The sequence below is a fragment of the Mobula hypostoma genome, chromosome 3, assembly GCF_963921235.1.
Source record: "Mobula hypostoma chromosome 3, sMobHyp1.1, whole genome shotgun sequence".
NCBI classification, from domain to species: domain Eukaryota; kingdom Metazoa; phylum Chordata; class Chondrichthyes; order Myliobatiformes; family Myliobatidae; genus Mobula; species Mobula hypostoma.
In genome coordinates this window covers 59,058,224-59,076,172 of record NC_086099.1, presented here as the reverse complement: position 1 = coordinate 59,076,172, position 17,949 = coordinate 59,058,224, and the positions used below count along the sequence as shown (strand labels likewise).

The 17,949-nt window shown below is 38.6% G+C and overlaps 1 protein-coding gene across 7 annotated transcripts in view; it reads left to right on the top strand.

The window, feature by feature from the left end:
• exoc1 (exocyst complex component 1) overlaps positions 1-17,949 on the top strand; it is a 94,216-nt gene that overhangs the window by 44,165 nt on the left and 32,102 nt on the right. For 4 of the 7 annotated variants that reach the window (XM_063043112.1, XM_063043110.1, XM_063043111.1 and 1 more), the window contains 4 exons: positions 573-800; positions 3,153-3,285; positions 4,540-4,649; positions 14,435-14,584. In XM_063043112.1, coding sequence (XP_062899182.1) covers positions 573-800; positions 3,153-3,285; positions 4,540-4,649; positions 14,435-14,584 — 621 coding nt within the window. Of the gene's footprint in view, positions 1-572; positions 801-3,152; positions 3,286-4,539; positions 4,650-7,061; positions 7,116-14,434; positions 14,585-17,949 lie in introns of all 7 variants that reach the window. The other 3 variants (XM_063043107.1, XM_063043108.1, XM_063043106.1) reach the window with 1 other exon arrangement.

Genomic DNA, 17,949 nt, shown 5'->3' with positions numbered 1-17,949 from the left:
TTGGAAAGTGTTGGAATTTCGAAGTAGTGCAGTGACAACTTAAAAAAAAAGGTTATGTTCCTTTCTTCCAGAAACATTAAATTTTGAGTACTTTAGATGTTATCAATGGAAGATTTGGAGTAGCTTTGAAAGCAACATTATTCACTGTTTAACCTATTCTGTCAGAGAGATGGAAGGCCAATAGTTTTGAGATATTTAACTTTTATTTTTATTGCATGCACTTGTTTGTAATCTATTTTGTATTTATTATGTGCTTCCTATAAAAATATTAGATCACATCCAATGTAATTTTCCAACACTTTCATGTATTAGATCTGACAGAAGGCTAACACAGGGCAATATCAAAATATAGTTATTGAACAGAGTTCAATGTAGTTATTGCCTCTTGTTACTCTGAGCAAGTTGATTAAAGAACTTAAGAGAAGAACGGCTCACAGATTTTGAGTTGGAACCTGTCAGTTAAGATGATTTAAGAAATTATTCAAAATGATCTCTGATAAGTGGTGTAAAAAGATAAAATTGTTACATTGCCATGAAATACTTTGTCTAATACAGAATCTGCTTCATACCAGGCCAACATCCAATCCATTATGGCTTCGGAAAAGCAGGTGAACACTCTAATGCAATTGCTGGATGAAGCTCTTAAAGAAGTGGATGAGATTGAGTATAAGCTGAGCAGTTATGAAGAAATGCTACAAAGTGTAAAGGAGCAAATGGATCACATTTCCCAAAGTAATGACCTCATACAACTCAGTAATACTAATAATATGAAGCTTCTGGAGGAAATAGAATTTCTTGTGGTATGTGAAATGTTCTTCTTCATTTCCTTGCATTCATATGTAAGGGATTTCTTCTTTTATGTTACTGCAAAGGCTAGCAAAATGGCTTCTTTGTTATGTTATAATTAAAATGGCTTTTCTATAATAATAACTGCGATGTAAGGAGTTGTCTCTCTCTCTGCTTGTTTGGATTATATTATTGATCAGAGAGGGAATGAACCAGTTGGGATAGATGTTATTCTTTCTTGTGTGCCTGTAAGCTATTGTTTTCGCGGGTGTTGGGGGAGAAGGCGCAATGGGGACAGAGAGAGGAGACGTGATGCTGTAAGCTGGCCGACGGGACGGACCCTGAGCGGGAGTCCGAGGCCCAGGGTCTTCGGCGAGGAGAGGAGCGGCGAGTTGACCACCGTGGTTGGTCCCAGGCGGCGGGTCGAGGGGGTCGGAGGGGATCGAATGGTGCAAAGAGGACTCCGTTACTTGAGCTCCAACTGTTGTGCACAAAGTGGTTGAACTTTGATAAGTTTGGCACCTTTTACTTTCCTTTTATATTTTATCTCTATTAATTACATAGTTCCAGTAAGATTTAATCGCATATGGTGTATTGTCTGTTATTTAGCGGGGTGGGGTACATCCCACAGCATCCACACAAACCTGATTACCCAGTTTGGCGGGGCCAAAGGCTGCTCCCTCCCCCAGACGAAAACGAGTTGAGCGAGCCTGAGGCTTACCAAGGGGCTACACATACAATGATTTTTTGTTGATTGGCAAGCAAGTGGAATTCATTTGCTTCGACAATTATGATCTTGCACTGTATTATCTACCTGCACAGCATCTTCTCTGTAGCTATTACATTTTGTTATTTTTACCTTCTACTACTTCAATCCACTGGGTAATAAATGCATCTGTATGAACAGTATGCAAGACAAACTTTTCACTGTACCTCAGTACATGTGATAATAATAGACCAATTTCAATATATGTCTTTGGATACAGTTGACCAGCATCCATCTTATCATACTAGGCCACAGTAGAGCCCTTCACAGTCTGCCTAATCTTCTTTCTTTTCCGGGTGGTCACCTATTTTTCTAAAGCCTAAACCTTGGGTGTTGCTACCTCTATAAAAATCTTATCTACAATGCCCTCAGCATCCTGGATGATCCTAAGTACATCCAAATCCAGTTCCAGCTCCTTGATACAGTTTGTTAGCAGCTGCACTTGCTTAATTATGTTTTTGCTTACTTAAAGCTCATCTTCTGTGGTATTGTATTCTGTTATACAGTTTGGTACACATTTGTAAAATGCAGTTAATTCAGGTTAATGGGACACATTGGGACCAGTACATTTTGGCCCAATTAAACAGCTGCCTCCATCAGCCAGAATATTTAAAAATGTATATTAAAAAAAAAAGACAAGCCACTGTTAGTGAGTAACAAGTTACATATTTAAATGAAATCAGACCAAATTGGAACCCTACCAATTCTTCAGTACGATAAAACGGTATTAGTTCCTTATAGGTATCAACAGAGGAATTCAGCTAGTGTATGCGGCTGTGTTCTTTTGATTGACTCAATAGAGACACCTCATGCAGATAATAAACTGCCTTCATACAATACTTTTGCCAATGGTATCCTCCAAATCTTCATTTTCATTGTAATATTCAAAATAATTGTCGATACTTTCATTTCTTTGTAGTTCCTAGTTTGTTGAAATAGTGAAATCATTTCATTTTCACTCCCAGCTGTTTCTGGCATCTTCAAGCTAAACAGTTCTGAATTGTCTCACTGCTTATTTCTTGCCAACTATCAGTGACAAAAATCACTGCTTTTTGAACACAAACGCATGCAGCTGATTCTATTTAAAGACTGTTCACTCTAAGCAATATGCGGTGTCTAAGGTCCACGCAAGTGTACACGACTGACGCTAGTTAGAAACTGTTCGGCAGCAGTGTTCTGTCCTAATTAAGCAACATGGAGTCCAAAATAAATGAAAGAAATCCTGGCTTTTTTTTTTAATGCTTGTGTTCTTTGAGTTTTCCCAAATAAATATCTGCCCCAATTAACCGATGGCCCAATTAACTAAAATCCAGAGCTTTTGGAATAATTATAGACTGAAGTTCTAGCTTTAGGGTCATAAAGAGTGAAAACTTCAGCCTGCACATTGTCCTCCTCACAATTTGCACCTCTATTTTGTAGCGTCAATTAATCTGAATGGATTATATTTGTTCACTTTATTTTAAATTATTAACATAGATGATAAAACCTGAAGCATCAGCAGCAAAAATCAGTAAATCAGATACTGAGTCATTTATGAATTCATGCATTTTGTTTTCATGAGATTGTATACCATGGGATTTAGACTGTACTTATTTTGCAGAATTATTTGGACCTATCCAAAGGCCACATTAAAGCCCTCACGGATGGGGATCTTTCTTCTTCTAAAGGTATTGAGGCATGCACCAATGCTGCCGAGGCCCTTCTACAGTGTATGAATGTGGCCCTTCGACCAGGTATGTAGCTGCACTTTAATGGTGAATTTACTTGAATTTTCTATAATAATGATCAAGATCAATCACAAAAGAACCAAAAGTGGCATTAGGAAAAAAATTACACAAAGTGAATAGTTAGTGAATACTGTATAGTAGAGGCAGTTTCGGTGGTCATGGTCAAAATAAAACTGGATAATCTCTGAAGGGAGAGAATTTCTATGACTTGGAGCGAGAGTGGGAAATTAGAGTGAGCAGGTTGTACTTGTATAAAACTGGAATGGACTTATCCTGCCAAATGGCCTTCTCAGATGCTGTCATCATTCTGTAATCCTGTGAGTACTTTTGACAATTTTCAGTGCATCTTGTATTTGTATGATTCTTAACTGATCATTTCTGCATTTAACTACTGTTGTTTGACATGTTGGGCTGTCAGTAGAATCAATGCAAAAATGCAAGTCCACATAACATTTGTATCAAGTCAGATTGGGAGATAACTCTGAAAGCAGCTTGTTGTAATGTGACTGAATTAATGAAATCAAGGTTGCATTAAACAAATTATAGTCTACACTCAGTGGCCACTTTAAGCATACCTGTACACCTTGTTAATGCAAATATCAGCCAATCATGTGGCAGCAATTCGATGCATGAAAGCATGCAGCATGGTCAAGAGGTTAATTTGTTACTCAGAGCAAACATCAGAAGGGGGAAGAAATGTGATTTGAGTGACTTTGACTGTTGATTGGTGCTTGACGGGGTGGTTTGAGTTTCTCAGAAACTGCGGATCTCCTGGGATTTTCAAGCACAACAGTCTCTATAGCTTACAGAGAGTGGTGCAATAAACAAAAAACATCAGTGAGCAGCAGTTCTGTGGGTGAAAATGACTTGTTAATGAGAGAGGTTGGAGGAAAATGGCCAGACTGATTTGAGTTGACATGAAGGCAACAGCAACTTAATACAACAGTGGTGTGCAGAACAGTATTTTTGAATGCACAATATGTCAGACCTTGAAGTGGATGGGTTACAGCAGCAGAAGACCATGAATATACACTCGGTGGCCTTTTTATTAGATACAGCAGGTACCTAATAAAGTGACCACTGAGTATATAACACCTGTAAAGGGTTAATCCTGTGATTTGGGTGAGGGAAGCATTAAAAAATTGCAATATTGCTAATGTCACTTACTTTGCTTTTGCAAAATGTGTAAAATTGTTTAATTTATGCATTTTGCAGTTTTTCTTCAACAGTTTATTTTGATTTTTGGGTAATTTATTGTAGGACACGAGGAGCTTCATGCAGTGAGACAGCAGCAACAGCAGTTCAGGGATCTGCGTGAACAGTTTGCTAGGAGACTGACCAATCATCTTAATAATGTCTTTGTTCAACAGGTATGTCAAGGACTGATTGTTTATAAGAAAGCATTTCTTGTCTATATCTTGTTGCTGCATAAATATTCATCATTAGTTTGTTTTTATTGATCATATTTAAATCATTGAAAGCATTATTTTATTTACAAATGATCTATCATCGAGTAATACAGCAGGGTGACAGGCTCTTTGGCCCAACCGATCATGCAAGCTGCACCATCTTCCCTGCTAGTTTTTGTTGCCCCTATTCAGCTCGTAACCCTCTGGCTCCCATCCTTCTATGTACCTATTCAAGTGTCTCTAACATGTTGTAACTGTATTTACCTATGTAGATAACTGCATTCACCACTATTCTAAACTGATTCTACAACCTACAGACTCACTTTCAGGGTCTCTTTACAAATCATATTCTCAGTAATATCTTTATTTGCATAGCTTGTTTTTTTGTACAGTGGTTGTTCATCAGTCTTTGCCTGTTTAGGTATAGTTTTTCTTTAAATTCTATTGTATTTATTTTCCCGTAAGTTGCTGCAAGAAAATAAATCTTGAGGTAGTATATGGTAACGTGTATGTACTTCGATAATAAAATTACTTTGAACGTTTAAACTTTGAACGTTGCCTTGATCACTACCTCCAGTAGCTCATTTTAGATACTACTCTCTATGTAGAGAAGTTACCTCTCAGGTCTCTTTTAAATCTCTCCCCTCTTATGTTGTATCTGCGCCCTTTAGATTTAGACTCCTTAACCCTGGTGAAAAGACTATGACCATACACCTAGCTATACCCCTCATGATTTCATTAATGTTCTCCCGTGCTCCAGGGAATAAAGATCCAGTGTGGCTAACCTCCTCCTATAACTCAGGCCTTCTAGTCTAGGCAGCACTCTCGTAAATCTCTTCTGTACTCTCTCCAGTTTGATATTGTCTTTTTCCAAAACTGCACACAATTCACCAAACCATCCCACCAGCAAGTTGAATGACTGCAACATAATGTTCCAACTCCTAAATCTGATGCCCTGACTGATGAAGGCTAGAATGCTAAACACCTTTTCCACGAACCTGTCGACTTGTGTGGCCACTTTCACTTGTGTTCTCAGGTCCCTCTATTCCACAACACTCATTAGTGCCCTCCCATTCACTACATATGTAAATTCTATCCAAGTTTGACTGTCCAAATTTCAGTAGCTCGCACTTGGGTAAGTTTGCAATCCATTAGCCATTCCTCAGACCTTCCATCTGTCTTCAAATCCAGGATGATATCATGGAATCATAGAATATTTGCAGCACAGAGAGAGATAAGAGTAGGATATCAGTATTAAGATCCAAACTTCAATTTAGTCAGGAATTTTCAGCTGTTATCTTGAAGAAGTGGCTTTGTGGCCTGTCATGGCTCAACCAGTCCTGGAAGTGGAAGCCAGATGTGCCTCATCTTTAAAAGAAATGCAGGAAGTCGTGTCAAAGATAAGGGAAGACTGTATTGTTTATTTTTATGGCAGATTAATTGCAACAACTAATGTTTTCCTGAAATAGCAAGGGTGTTTATCTAATGTTTTGCACACACTAGATTTTTCTTCAAATTGCTTTTGTTTTTCTTATGTACTTTCATTTATTTTGGTCTTGCATTGATGCACCGAATAAAATATTTTTTAGGGTTGATTCAATGGTAGTGTCTTGAAAATATATATCACTTGTTTTTTTTAATCATCTCAATATAGCAAAGAAACTAAAAACTATTTTGTTATATTATTGATTACTGAGAAACATAAAGTGAATTGCAGTTAAATATTCAAAGGATTTTTGCATAGCTGAATTTTGGAAAAAAAAATGACTTGCCCAATGACAGAGAGAATTATACTTTCTCTAATCCAGGTTAAATGTATATTACGTGATATGTACAGTAGGACTTGCAGGCTGTGAACTTTTCTGAGACTGTCTGAAGAGTATCCAAAACAAAAATGTCTCTTGCTCTTTCTTGCTAACTGTACTGCATCAACATTATTAATGTAGGGTTGTTCCCCACCCCACAAAAATGGAAAATTTTAAATAAATAAAACTAAAGAGTATAAAGAGCTTTATCTATAAGAAATAACTGAAATACTGAAGAGAAATGTGTCAGTGTGTGTATACCTTTGTGTATTGATGGTATAAACACAAGCATATGTTCAGTTAATTTGGATTTTTTACAAATAAAATCTCTAGATTCTCGTTACTTTGTAAACAGTCTAAGTTTGGCTGAGGCACTGAACTTTAGAAGTTAGAAGAAACAGGTATCATTGATAATGTTTCAGCTTCAACTAATTTGGTAAACATAGGTTTTTTTTTACATTGGCTCATATGTATTTGCTTTTGTTAGTATCCTGGTACTGGTAAATTTCTACATTGGTTCTCCTCATCTGTCACTCTTTCGTTTCATTTTTATTTTGTTTTTAATCAGTTTACTCAGACTCTCACCCTGTTCTATCGCAGAGCTTCGTACCACTCAGTTTATGTGAGTATCCTGAGCATGAGATACCTTTTCAGCTCTTGCTGCCCATTAGGCTTTTATATCTTTCAGTACTAATGCAGCTTTCTACATGTATTTTCAATGAGTAGATTTTTTTTAACTGCAACTTCATAAAGTAATTCCTGTTTTGAACAACAAACTTTCTTCCTTTCAGCAAATAAAAATTGGAATGGCTTTGTATTTGTCAGAAAGTTAAGTGGAGTCATTTCAAGCTGAGTAATTACTGATACCTGCTTGCTGTCTTCCAGCACTGCTTCCTAATCTTAGCACTTGTGATCTTCCATCATAAATCCAGATTTCACTACACTTTCCCTTCTGTAAACTTTGCATTGTCCTTGTATTTATTTTAATATTTTGTGTGAGATATTGATGTCATTTTTGAAAAACAGAATATTTTAAAACTCATCCTGATGAACTTTCACAGCTGCAAATTTTACTAAGTTAAAGGTGTTTCCTGACTACAGTTCAATGCTAGTTTGTATGCTGCAGTTTCTCCAACACAGCTTCAGACTAACAAATTTTAATGTTGAAAAACCACTTGTCTATCGATTCATTTTCTTAATAATAAATAAACAATGTATTTTGGATCCGTAGAATACCTTGCTCCTTGTCAAATTACTGAGTCCATGCATATACATTGCTGAGATACTTCCTGGGTCATTTGGGAATCACTATGTCCAGACCTGTGATTTAGATGTTTGTTTGATTTACAAAAATAATGCATGGATGCCTACAGAATTCTACCATATTATTTGCATTGTATTGCCATCTAAATTGCTTCAGACCATAAACCATAAGTCATAGGAGGAGAAATTGGCCATTCAGTCCATCAAGTGTGCTGCACTATTCCATCATGGCTGATTTATTATCCCTCTGAATCACATTATCCTGCCTTCTCTGTAACCTTTAACATGCTAACTAATCAAGATTCTATCAATCTTTGCTTGAAATATCCTCAGTGACTTGGCCTCCACTGCTGCCTGTGACAATGAATTTTACAGATGTATTACCTTCTGACTAAAAAAAAATTCCTGCTTATCTCTGTTCTAAATGTACATTCCGCGAGTCTGAGGCTCTGCCCTCTGGTCTAGATTCCCCCACCAGAGGAAACATACACCCTGCATCTACTCTATCTAGAGTTTTCAATATTCGATACGTTTCAATAAAAAACACTCATTGTTCTAAACTCCAGTGAGTACAGACTCAGAGCCATCAAGTGCTTCTCAAACATTAACCCTTTCATGCCTGGAATAATTTTCGTGAACCTCCGAACCCTCTCCAATGCCAGCACATCTTTTCTTAGATAAGAGCTCCAAAACTGCTCACAATACTCCCAAGTGCAGTTTGACCAATGTCTTATAAAGCCTCAGCTTCACATCCTGGCTTTTGTATTCTAGTCCTCTTGAAATGAATGCTAACATCACATTTGCCTTCTTTACCACCGACTCAAACTGCAAGTTAACCTTTAGAAAATCTGCACGAGGATGGGCTGCTGGCGACTGTGTTGGAGGCAGATATGATAGGGTCTTTTAAGAGACTCTTGGTTAGGTACATGGAGCTTAGAAAAATAGAGGGCTATGGTTAACCCTAGGTACTTTCTAAAGTAAATACATGTTCCGCACAGCATTGTGGGCTGAAGGGCCTGTATTGTGCTGTAGGTTTTCTATGTTTCCACATTTCTAAGGACTCCAAAGTCCTTTGCATCTCTGATTTTTAAAATTTTCTCCCCATTTTGAAAATGGTTTATGTCTTTATTTCTCTTACTAAAGTCATGACCATACACTTCCCTACACTTCCATCTGCCACTTATTTGCCCATTCTCCTAATCTGTAAGTTCTTCTGCAGAAGCCCTGCTTCCCCAACACCACTTGCCCCTCCGCCTATCTCCATAGTGTCCACAAACCTGGCCACAAATCATCTGAATCAGAATCAGGTTTATTATCACCAGCATGTGACATGAAATTTGTTAACTTAGCAGCAGCAGTTCAATGCAGTACATAATCTAGCAGAGAAAAAAATAAATTAAATAAAAAATAATAATAAATAAACAAGTAAATCAATTACGTGTATTGAATAGATTTTAAAAAGTTCAAAAGCAGAAATACAGGTTTCTCCTGCCATCTGAAGGTAGAGCGTTCCTATGAAATGGTTCGTAAGTCAAAATGTCGTAAAGCGAAGAAGCAATTACCATTTATTTATATGGAAAAATTTTGTGAGCATTCGCAGACCCAAAAATAACCTACCAAATCATGACAAATAACACATAAAACCTAAAATAACAGTAACATATAGTAAAAGCAGGAATGATATGATAAATACACAGCCTATATAAAGTAGAAATACTTCTCTACAACGATTGCCTGCACAGATCTCCATAGCGAAAATCACACGCAAGCGCTCTCGGCAGAAAATCTCACTCAAGCGCTGTTGGCATAAACGCGCTCTCCAGTAACCTTTAAGCTATGAGGCTGCCAAATCTACCAAATAACACGTAAAAATACACAGCCTATATAAAGTAGAAATAATGTACGTACAGTGTACTATCACTTACCGGAATTGGGAAGACAGCTTGCCGAGCACACTGATGATGGTGTGTTAGACTGAGTCGTTGCAGGTTGGGTGGTGCAGTGGCCTCCACCCTCCGGGCCGCCGACCCGGTACATTGATGTGAAGAACACAGCAGTAGCCGGGAGGCACACAGCACATCTTTAAGAAAAAAGCCGAAATAAACATGCTAATTAATTAGATGCTGCTGACACGTAAATGTCAGCGCAGATCAGAGGCGATGCAATCGGAAATCGGCACTGATCTGGGCCGACAATTACGTGTCGGCGGCAGCTAATTAATTAGCTTGTTTATTTTGGCTTTTTTCTTAATGATGTGCTGTGTGTCTCCTGGCTACTGCTGCATTCTCCGCAAATCGGTACAGTATCTGTCCGGGGCCCGGGGGTTGGGGTGGTGGGACACGGGGGTGTCATCTCATCGTCAATCAGGGCAGCCAACTCATCTTCTATGACTGCCCACATCGATATCGAAGATCGAGGTTTGTCGTCTGCTGTGGCTGATGTGGAAGGCTTGCTTGACTGCTGAGCCACGTGCATTTTTCTATCATACAGTTGTTTGTAAGGACTCAAACCATCCTGCAATTATCCCCTAAATCTACGTACCCTTTCAAAATTAAAGTCGTACTTTATCATTGCAGCGAAAATCTCACGCATTTGCTTCACTTTCTGCATTCGGTTTCGATCGTTATCCTTTCCTCTTCCAATTGCATCAGCTCTTCATCTATCAGTTCTTGGTCATGGGATCCCAAAACCTCTTCCAACATCATCTTTGTCAGCTTCCACAAGCCAAACTGACTTTGTCCTTACTTCGTTCACCACGATCGAAATGCTTAATTAGGTCTAGTTGTACGCTAAGTGTTACACCGTTACAAGCTCTTTTAGGCTTTTCCAATACCTCAGAACTCAGCTTGCTAACGGCTGCTCACAGGCACGTGTTTAAGCAACGCTGTTCCGAATCCAGAGAGAGCAGCTGCTCGGGGCACACGCTGCCTTTTATCGCGCGCTGCCTTTCTTCGTAATGGTGAAAACACCTTCTGAAAGCGAAAACAGGGTACTAATGTAGGTCTTTCATAACAGTGAGGTTTTGTAAAGCGAATGTTCGAAAAGCAGGAGACGCCTATACTGTAAATTAAAAAAGTGAGGTAGTGTCCAAAGCTTCAATGTCCATTTAGGAATCAGGTAGCAGAGGGGAAGAAGCTGTTCCTGAATCACTGAGTGTGTGCCTTCAGGCTTCTGTATCTCCTACCTGATGGTAACAGTGAGAAAAGGGCATGCCCTGGGTGCAATTCGATCATTCAAATCATTCACAGACAACATTAAAAAAAAGTGATTCCAACACCAACACCAACACCAACCCCTACGGAACACCACTAGTCACTGGCAGCCAACCAGAAAAGCCACCCTATATTTCCACTCTTTGCCTCCTACCATTCAGCCACTCTTCTATCCATCTTTCCCATAATACCATGGTCTCTTTATCTTGTTAAGCAGTCTCATATGTAGCACCTTGTTAAAGGCCTTCTGAAAATCTGAGTAAACAACATCCACCAACTCGCCTTGTCTATCTAGCCTGCTATTTCCTCAAAGAATTTAAACAGATTTGTCAGGTAAGATTTCCCCTTAAGGAAAACATGCTGCCTTTGGCTTTTTTTAATATATGCCTCCAAGTCTCCTGAAGCCTCATCCTTAATAATGGACTCCAACATCTTCCAAACCACTGATGTGAGGCAAGTGGCCTATAATTTCCTCTTCTCTGCCTCCCTCCCTTCTTGAAGAGTGGAATGACATTTGCAATTTTCCAGTCATCCGGAAACATCCCAGAATCTAGTGATTCTTGAAAGATCATTACTGTTGCCTCCACAATCTCTTCAGCTACCTCTTTCAGAACCCTGGGGTTGTAGTCCATCTGGTCCAGGTCACCTATCTACCTTCAGACCTTTCATCTTCCCAAGCACCTTCTCCTTAGTAATAGCAACAGCACTTACTTCTACCCCCTGAGACTCTCAAATTTCTGGCATACTGCTAGTGTCTTCCATAGTGAAAACTGATGCAATGAACTTATTAAGTTCCTCCACTATTTCTTTATGCCCCATTACTACCTCTCCAGCGTTATTTTCCAGTGGTCTGATATCCACTTTTGTCTCTCTTTTACTCTTTATATATTTGAAAAACCATTTAGTATCTTTTATTATTGGCTTGCTTCCCTTCACATTTCATCTTTTCTCTCCTTATGGCTTTTTTAGTTGGCGTCTGTTAGTTTTGAAAAGCTTCCCAATCCTCCAACTTCCCATTAATTTTTGCTATATTGTATGCCCTCTCCTTTGCTTATACACTGCCTTTAACTTCCCTTGTCAGCCACAGTTGCCTTATCCTCCCTTTGGAATACTTCTTCATCTTTGGGATGTATTTGCCCTGCACCTTCTGAATTGTTTTGAGAAACTCCAGCCATTGTTCTGTCGTCGTCCCTACTAATGTCCCCTTCTAATCAGCTTTGGGCATTTCCTCTCTCATGCCTCTGTAATTCCCTTTACTCTTCTGTAATAATAATACATCTGACTTTAACTTCATCCTGTCAAACTGCAAGGTGAATCTATCATATTATGAACACTGTTTCCTAAGGGTTCCTTTACCTTAAGCTCGCTAATCAAATTTGGTTCATTATAATACACCCAATCCGGCATAGCTGATTCCCTAGTGGGCTCAGCCATAAGCTGCTCTGAAAATCTATCTCGAAATGTTTTACAAATTCTCTCTCTCAGGATCCAACACCAACCTTATTCCCAATCTAGCTGCATATTAAAAGCGGCCATGCCTTTTCTATGTCCCATTGCAAATTGTATCCTACATCCTGGCTACTATTTAGAGACCTGTATACAACTCCCATCAGGGACTTCTTACCCTTTCAGTTTCTTAATTCTGTCCACAAGGATTCTACATCTTCTGATAATATGTCACCTCTTTCTAAGGATTTCATTTCATATTTTCCCAACAGAGCCACCCCACATTCTCTGCCTATCTGCCTGTCCTTTCGATACAAGGTATATCCTTGGATGGAAAGCTCCCAGCTATGATCTTCTTTCTATGATGTCCACATTATACCCACCAATCTCTAACTGTGCCAAAATATCAAATACCTTATTTCATATACTACGTGCATTCAAGTCCTGTATTCATTAGCCTTTTTGATTTTGTTTCCATTACATTTCAACTCATCCCACTGACTGCAATTTTTTCCCGTCATCTGCCGCATCCTCAGCCCTATCATTCAGGTTCCTGTCCCTCTGCCAAATTAGTTTAAACCTTCCCCTTCACCTCTAGCAAACCTGTCTGCAAGGATATTGGCCATCCTCGGGTGTAATCTGCCCTTTATATACAGGTCATATCTTCCCCAGAAGAAATCCCAATGATCCAGAAATCTGAAACCCTGCCCCCTGCACCAATTCCTCAGCCATGGATTCATCTACCAAATCATCCTAATCTTACCTTTAGTGGCACAGGCAACAGTCCAGAGATTACTACCCTGGAGTTCTTGCTTTCCAGCTTTTTAACTAACTACCTCTATTCTCTCTTCAGGACCTCCTATTTCCTACCTATGTTGTTGGTACCAATATGGATCACGACTTCTAGGTGTTCACCTTCTCTGTTTTCGAATACTGTGGACTCGATCTAATTCATCTCTAACCCTGGCACTTGTGAGGCAAAATACCATCTAGGTGTCTTTATCACATCCATAGATTTTCCTACCTGCTTCCCTAACTATGGATTCCCCATCACTACTGCACTCCTCTTCTCTCTCCCCCCCCCCCCATCACCATCTTCCGTTCTGAGCCATAGAGCCCGAGTTAGTGCCAGAGACCCGCTGAATGCAACTTCTCCCTGGTAGGCCTTCCACGCTGCCCCCCAGCAATATCCAAATTGCTTATTGTATTACTTACATGACTTTAATTTGTGCAAAGAAGATAGCTGTAGCTTTGTCTGGGTTGCATATGTTTAATTAATAAAACTGTTTAAAATCAATTTTGTTAAAATTCCTCAAATTTATGATTTTTTGGAATTGTTCATCTGTTTAAAAAAAATTCACAATTCTAAATTCTAAATTCACAATTCACAATACATCCTTCAGCTGACTAAATATTTAAAATCATAGTTTCATTGGAAATGAGTTTGGAAGTGAGTTGGGAATAAGAGTTTGTATATCTACACCTTAGAAACAGAATCCAACTTTATTGTGTGCTTGATGTCATGCCATGTTATATTAGCCAGCTTAAGAATTTTATTATTGAAAAAGATTGCCTTCTGTGTATATTTTTTAGAACAATTACGGTTTTAAACTGGGAAAGGAAATACTTTGTTTTTAATTATCACATTTCAATGAAATGCTTGCCCAAGATGATAGAATACAGGTGGAATTCACAAAAAATAGTTCACCTATAAATGTTTTGAGGAGCATCTAATAGAATACACAGTTCAGATGGTGACTGGACATTCAAACCTTTCGCAGAAGATATTAATGACACTTAAGTGTCAGCAGTATCACATAGTAGGATTTTGTAGCATTGGTGCAGGAAAAGCTGAGAGGTACATATTAATTTATTTAAATGTCACTAATATATAACAATCATTTAAATGTGAACTTTTATCAATCTTTGATTAGGTTATTAAATGTATTTTTTTTTAACTTATTTAGGATTTTCAGCCTTTAACATGACAGTAGTTAACCTGTGATGTTTTTGTTTTTAGGGGCATGATCAAAGTTCAACTTTGGCTCAGCACTCGATTGAGCTGACTCTCCCCAAACACCTTCCATTCCATCGAGATTTACTTAGATATGCCAAACTTATGGAATGGTTGAAGAATACTGATCGTGAGAAATATGAAGGTTTGAATAAGGTATGGTTTCATATCAACCATTGCAATCTATTTTAATTGTTGGAATGTGACTTTCAATAATTTGGCAGTGTGTTTCTTTTGCCTCAGCCCTTAGATGAGCAGTCTAAATAGAGCCAGATTTGATATGAATCCCTTTTAAACTTGGTGATAAATTCAACTATTGGATAGTGAGCTAACTTGTGCCTTTTAAGTTCTGAATAATTATATAGAAGTTGGAGAACTACAGCCCAGAAACAGCTCTTCTGGTCCGTGCTGAACTATTATTCTGCCTCGTCCCACAACCTGCACCTGGACCATAGTCCTCATATGCTTCCCACCCAAACTTCTCTTAAATGTTGAAATCAAACCCACATTCACCACTTCCTCTGGCAGCTTGTTCCACACTCTCACCACCCCCTAAGTGAAAATAGTTTTCCCTCATGTTCCCCTTAAACATCTCACCTTTCACTGTTACGTACCCCGTAACGGGTTTGAAGAACCAGCAGAAAGGGAAGACACCTGGAGTCTTGTATTGCTGTTAACTAATTCTATTTTATTAGTAACTACGCAATGCAGTAATATATAACCAGATAAATCAAACAGGTTAGCAAAGTTTATGCATGTACAGGTGTGTAAATATAAAAGCCAAACTTCTTCAAGCTTAGGTATTATTTGATACAATCTTAGAATGGTAGGTAAGAAAAGTTCAGTCTCATTCTCCCGACGTTTTAAAGTGACAGTCCACAGAAAATATGAACCCCAGGGGTAACCTTTAGCCCGTGACCTTTAATCTCACCCAGCCTCAGTGGAAAAGGCCTGCTTGCATTTACTGTATCTATACCTTTCATAATTTTGTATACCATATGGGCTTGCATTGCAGGTCTGAAGGAGAGAAATCTCTTGTTCCCCCTAAAGTGTCAGATTGGGAGGGTCCTCAGCTGCCTTGGATGTGCAAGGGGTAGGTACCACCTAACAGCCTTGCTAGACAGGGTGTGACAGTGAACTTCTGCCAGACTCTCACTCATACCACTATCTTCTCTCTGCAGTCTACCAAAAAAGACGTAACAGGCAGCTAAAGAATTGCTGATTTGTAACAAAGAATTGAGCTGTTGTTAATTTAAGATTAAGATGACGCAGTATAATTTTTAAAAGCATAACATGAGGGCTCTGTACAGCCTCTAAGCACTGTGAATGAATGATAGTGACTGTGCTGATGAATAATTTACATACACAGTTGATACATCGTGCAGTTTAGTAATGGCAATAATGTGAGTTTTGTGGGGTAGAGCTCACTGCTCCCATCAGTTATCTACCATATTATATTCCCTTAGTACCTGAATACCGATTGTCTTTCAAAGTTTAGTTGCAACATCCTATAGGTTCTTAAATGGAAAGTAAGTATAATTTACTTTCTCAATGTATAAGTGTTCCACAGTTAAGCTGGGTGGAATGTAGGATGTGAATTATACAGGTTTCCCCCGCCATCCGAAGGTAGAGCGTTCCTATGAAACAGTTTGTAAGCCGGAATGTCGTAAAGCAAAGAAGCAATTACCATTTATTTATATGGGAAAAATTTGTGAGCGTTCGCAGACTGAAAAATAACCTACCAAATCATGCCAAGTAACATATAAAACCTAAAATAACAGTAGCATATAGTAAAAACAGGAATGATATGATAAATACACAGCCTATATAAAGTAGAAATACTTCTGTACAATCATTGCCGCACTGTTCTCGGTAGCGAAAATGTCACGCAAGCACTCTCGGCAGAAACACTCTCTCCAGTAACCTTTAAGCTATGAAGCTGCCAAATCATTACCAAATAACGCATAAAAATACACAGCCTATATAAAGTAGAAATAATGTATGTACAGTGTCGTATCACTTACGGGAATCTGGAAGACAGCACCAAGCACGCTGATGATGGTGTGTTAGGCTCAGTCGTTGGAGGTTGGGGTGGTGCAGTGGCCCCCACCCTCCAGGCTGCCGACCGATACCGATCCACGAAGAATGCAGTAGTACAGCGGTGGCTGGGACGCACCCAGCACAACTTTAAGAAAAAAGCCGAAATAAACAAGCTAATTAATTAGGTGCCGCCTGGCACGTAAATGTCAGCCCAGATCAGAGGCAATTTGCGTCTTCCACGTCATTATGTTCGTAAAGCGAACTTTCGAAAAGTGGGGGACACCTGTGTAGTTAATAAGAAAAAAAACTTGCATCATTGGACATATCCCAAATATAGCTCATTGTGATTTACTTTACCCTTAAATTTCATAAGCAGGAATTTGCACACTAGTGGCAAAATTATGGACGATGGTGTGAGATATAATTTATAGGCACATGAATGCGCAGAGAATGGTACGATATGGATATAGTGTAGGCAGAAGGGATTTTACTTAATGTTTCACAAACAAGGGAAAATCTGCAGATGCTGGAAATCCAAGCAACACACAAAATGCTGGAGGAACTCAGCAGGCCGGGCATCATCTATGGAAAAAAGTACAGTCGACGTTTCAGGCTGAGACCCTTCAGCAGATTTTTGGCCATAGATGCTGCCTGGCCTGCTGTGTTCCTCCAGCATTTTGTGTACATTGTTGGTTAATGTTTAATTAGTTTGACACAACACCATGGGCCATTGGGTCTGTTCCTGTGCTGTACTATTCTGTGTTTTCTTTTCCAATTTCAGTTTAATTTAACTAAAGGTTGATGACTACAACAAGGAACTATTGGTAATAGGCACAAGAGATTTCTTGAATAAGTTGCATTCAGTACAAAGAAGTAATTCTTAATAAACCTGATAATCACCATTTAGTACCTGGAACTGTTTCCTCTAGGTGACTGCAGCTTCCTCCTTTTCTATTTACTACAAATCCTCTTCCTCCTTGATTGTACTTTCTGATTCCTTGCTTAAATATTTTTTCTTTCATTCTGTGTGTTAGCTAGTGGTCTCCTAAGCTATCTTATCTCTTCAATCAACAGTACATCTTTTATTTTATATAGTATTGGCCTTGTTCCGCCTGAAAGCTACTTGTCATGTGGGATTTTCAGAATCATTCTCATATATTATCACTGTTCTCGCTTTAGTAATAAGACCTTTTAATTCCCTCATTATTCTCTGACTTCTACTTCATGTAGTGGGAATTATTAATAGCATGTGCATTCCTTGCTGACTCAGTTAATAGCCTATTCCCAGCATATTCTCTCTGACAACATAAAAAAATGAAAATTTATTCATAGTTATTCTCTGCGGTTAGCCTCTTTTTTGACATAATTGAACATCATGCTCTACTCCTTTATCTTAACAGCATGTTAATATGAGTTACTAAATAATGTCATTGTTTTATAGTACTGAATTCATGTTGTACCTATCTAAATCTTTGGAATGT